Consider the following 3,315-nt stretch of genomic DNA (forward strand, 5'->3'; position numbering starts at 1 on the left):
ATATATATATATATATATATATATATATATATATATATATATATATATATATATATATATATATATATATATATATTTCCCCATAGCTTTCTGTCGTATCGCAATACAGTATGACCATACCGTGTCGCTTACTTTATTGGTTGCTCAATCACTATCTCTATCATTTATAATAGAAAATGATAAGTTATTGGATAATACCGAATTTTTTTTTGTCTATAATGGAAAAGAAAGTAAAAATTTCAAAGAGGAACAAACCAAGCAAACGTTTCGATTATGTGCTTCTTCGGTACAAAGAACATCATCCGGTAAATTACTTAATTTTTCTTTGCACATTTCTCGATTCAATAAACGTTGAAATTCCAACTTTTGTAAACTGTTCATAAGAATGCGTTTCATAGCTGCTACAATTGAATGAATGTCAACAGAGGAAGAAGAAAACGAAGATTTGATGATGCTCTATGTAAAGAAATAATTAATTAAAATTTTTCCTTTAGCTTTTATAATTCCATATTTGCTGATCTGATAGATGTGCAATTCAAAATAAATAAAGTATCAAAAGGTACAAGTTTGGAATTTTTACTGACACTTTGAATCAAATTGTAAATCAAAAAGATGATCTAATAATTCAAATCTATTGGTTACAATAATTCAGCAACAATGCATAAGCAATGCATGTAAAACAGACGATTGCTTCCCCATCCAACGCTTTGAATTGTGTAAAACTTTTCGCCTGGAATTATTCTACTTGCTAAACATATATAATTTGCACTTTTTTCATCTATTTTACTTTCCAATTCCAATAATGCAATATCACCTCCAAAACAGTTTTGTCGGAAGAAACGTCCATACTGAGCTCTAGAAAATGTTAGCAAAATGGTCAATTTAAAGTATTAATTTACATCTTAACAAAGAGCTTTAAGGAAGAGAAATGATAGCTAGTGAATACAGTTAAAGATTTTTATTTGAAATTGCTAATATCTTGAATAAAAACCATATTTAAAGAAATGATAGATGAAATGTTTACTATCATTTATACTTACTGATCTATGATATTATTTCAATATTTCAAATCAATTTAAATAACTGTTACGATATTTTGCAAATTGCTGTATTTATAATAAGGGATGAAAATGCTTCTTATCTTAGTTAATATTATGATAGTGATTCTCTGCTATAATATTTAATTATCATATTGCACATTTGTATATTCAATAATCTTTCACGTAGAAAAAAAAAAAGAGGAAAAAAGTTATTTGCATGCAAACCTTACGATTCTCATTGATTTCATAGGTAATGAATTGAAACAATTATTGTTTAATTTATTTCGTTTCAGACACTTTGATCCGTACATTATTTTTGTACTTTGTAAGGCCTCATCTTCAGTGATTGCTTGGTTTGGGCTTAAAATAAAACGAATTAGCAGTTTAGAATGTTTCATTACAAGTGATTTCTGATCGATGATTTCTAATCAAAGCATAACATTTATTTCCGGTGATTACAACTAAACGCAGGAAATATTCCATGCTTTAGCTATTCAATTAATTAATGGGGAAGGAATAACCTGAAATCAGACTAAGATGAAAAAGGTAAGCCTAAAAGAAGGAACACGTGAAGAGCTAGTCCAATAATTTTAACCATAAAGTCTAGTAAAATTAAATTTCAAATATATTCATCGATTTTTCAAGAAATGTCAAAATATAATTCCTATAATTTTTTCTTTTAAATTTCATTTAATGTAATCTGTAATTCGGTATAACATTGCCTTTTTTAAAGGGAAGCACAGAAAAATACGCTTGGAATAACATTCAGTAAAACATTGAAATGTTCCCTTCTAGCGCAAATGCAAAATAAAAACTCCTAATTAATTAATTGATTGAGCCTATTCTTAGGATTTTAATGATCAAAAGGTATATTTTACCGACATTGCCCTAAGGTTGGGCTGACATTTTTTTTGAAAAAGCAATGCGCTGCAGTTATAACATGCTTGTTGGAAATTAACGTGCCAACGCAACAGTAAACTGAAAAAAAAAATGCTTGCAGTTAAAAAAAAAAGCAACTGATAATAGCAGTAATTGAAGAAAGTTGGAAAAGAAATGAGAAAGAAAAGTTGAAAACTTAAATTCTGAAAAAATTGAAAACTTAAAAATGTGCTAAATAAACAATTTGTTTCTTATATAGCATATTCATTTCTGTTGAAAATATTCTGAAATTAAATAATTGAAATGTCACTATAATGCTATCAAGAAGAAATTTAACAAAAAAATGAAATCATTTACACCGAATTATATGTCTGTGGACAAAAGTCACAACCATCATTCTGTATAGTTTCTATACATATTTTGATAAGTGCTATGTAATGAAAACGATAAAGTTTAAATTCAAAATTGATTTAAAATAGCAATGAAAAGATAATTTGTAAGGATGCGAAGATTGTATCTTCTAAAGAAATTAGCACATGGGAATGTTTAGCATAAACAATAATTGATAATATCATGATACGTAACAGAATAATAGAATAATTTGAATTGTTTAGTGTACAGAATTCGCATTAATTCTGAAGCTTATACGATCGAATGATATGAATCATCCACCGAAATGAAGCTTATGCAGTTTGACAATTCAACCATTAGCATCAAATTGATTGGTTCGTAAGCATTAATTCATTTACTGATAGAAGTATGAGTGGAATATTTAATAATGAACAGTAGAATGAAGAATATAATTCAAAGGTCATATTTTCCATTTTTTTAAAACGCTCAAGTGAAGGATTGCGTGAATGGTCTTTGCAAAGAATTTATTGAGGATGAAAAGTGAAAGATACAATTGTTTATATAAACAGCTACAGTCCATGGATGTTCACCCACTTCGACATCTGTACCACCCATAACTTTTAAATGATAATTTGGCTTTCGTACATATCGTTTGTCACGTGAAATACGATTTAGCGGTAATCCACATTTTCGTGGATCTATAAAAGCATTTAGTAACAAAAAAAAAAAAACGACAGAGTTTGCTTAGTGAAATTAGCAAGTAATTAGGAACTAGAAATTTGATATGATAGGGATAAATTCGTCATATTAAAAGAAGGGAAAATTCAAGTCAAAAGATGAATGAAATTCAGAGCTATGCTATAAACTTACCATAATATGTCGTGTTAAATGATAAGCTGACAATTTGTTTTGGTTTCACTGAAAAAAAAATTAAAAAATTTTGACGAAAGCAAAAGCTGAAATTTAATAATTCCTTTAAATTAGAATTTCAATTATTCCGACATTCTTCATTTCCAAACCTTTTCCTATATACGTTTGGATTTTG

General features: G+C 27.8%; 2 protein-coding genes across 2 annotated transcripts; both read right to left on the minus strand.

Moving 5' to 3' along the window:
* Window positions 1-144: 144 nt before the first annotated feature.
* LOAG_18262 (hypothetical protein) lies at window positions 145-396 on the minus strand (the record flags this gene model as incomplete). The annotated part of the gene is made up of 2 exons (XM_003146434.2): window positions 145-213; window positions 256-396. 2 exons carry the CDS (start codon window positions 394-396, stop codon window positions 145-147), a joined length of 210 nt encoding a protein of 69 aa, XP_003146482.2.
* Window positions 397-2,756: 2,360 nt separating this feature from the next.
* Window positions 2,757-2,968, minus strand: LOAG_18263 (hypothetical protein; the record flags this gene model as incomplete). The annotated part of the gene is made up of 1 exon (XM_020450926.1): window positions 2,757-2,968. A coding segment is annotated over one exon (212 nt), but the record flags the coding sequence as incomplete, so codon positions are not given.
* Window positions 2,969-3,315: the final 347 nt, after the last annotated feature.

This window comes from Loa loa (genome assembly GCF_000183805.2).
Source record: "Loa loa unplaced genomic scaffold supercont3.241, whole genome shotgun sequence".
Classification (NCBI taxonomy): Eukaryota; Metazoa; Nematoda; class Chromadorea; order Rhabditida; family Onchocercidae; genus Loa; species Loa loa.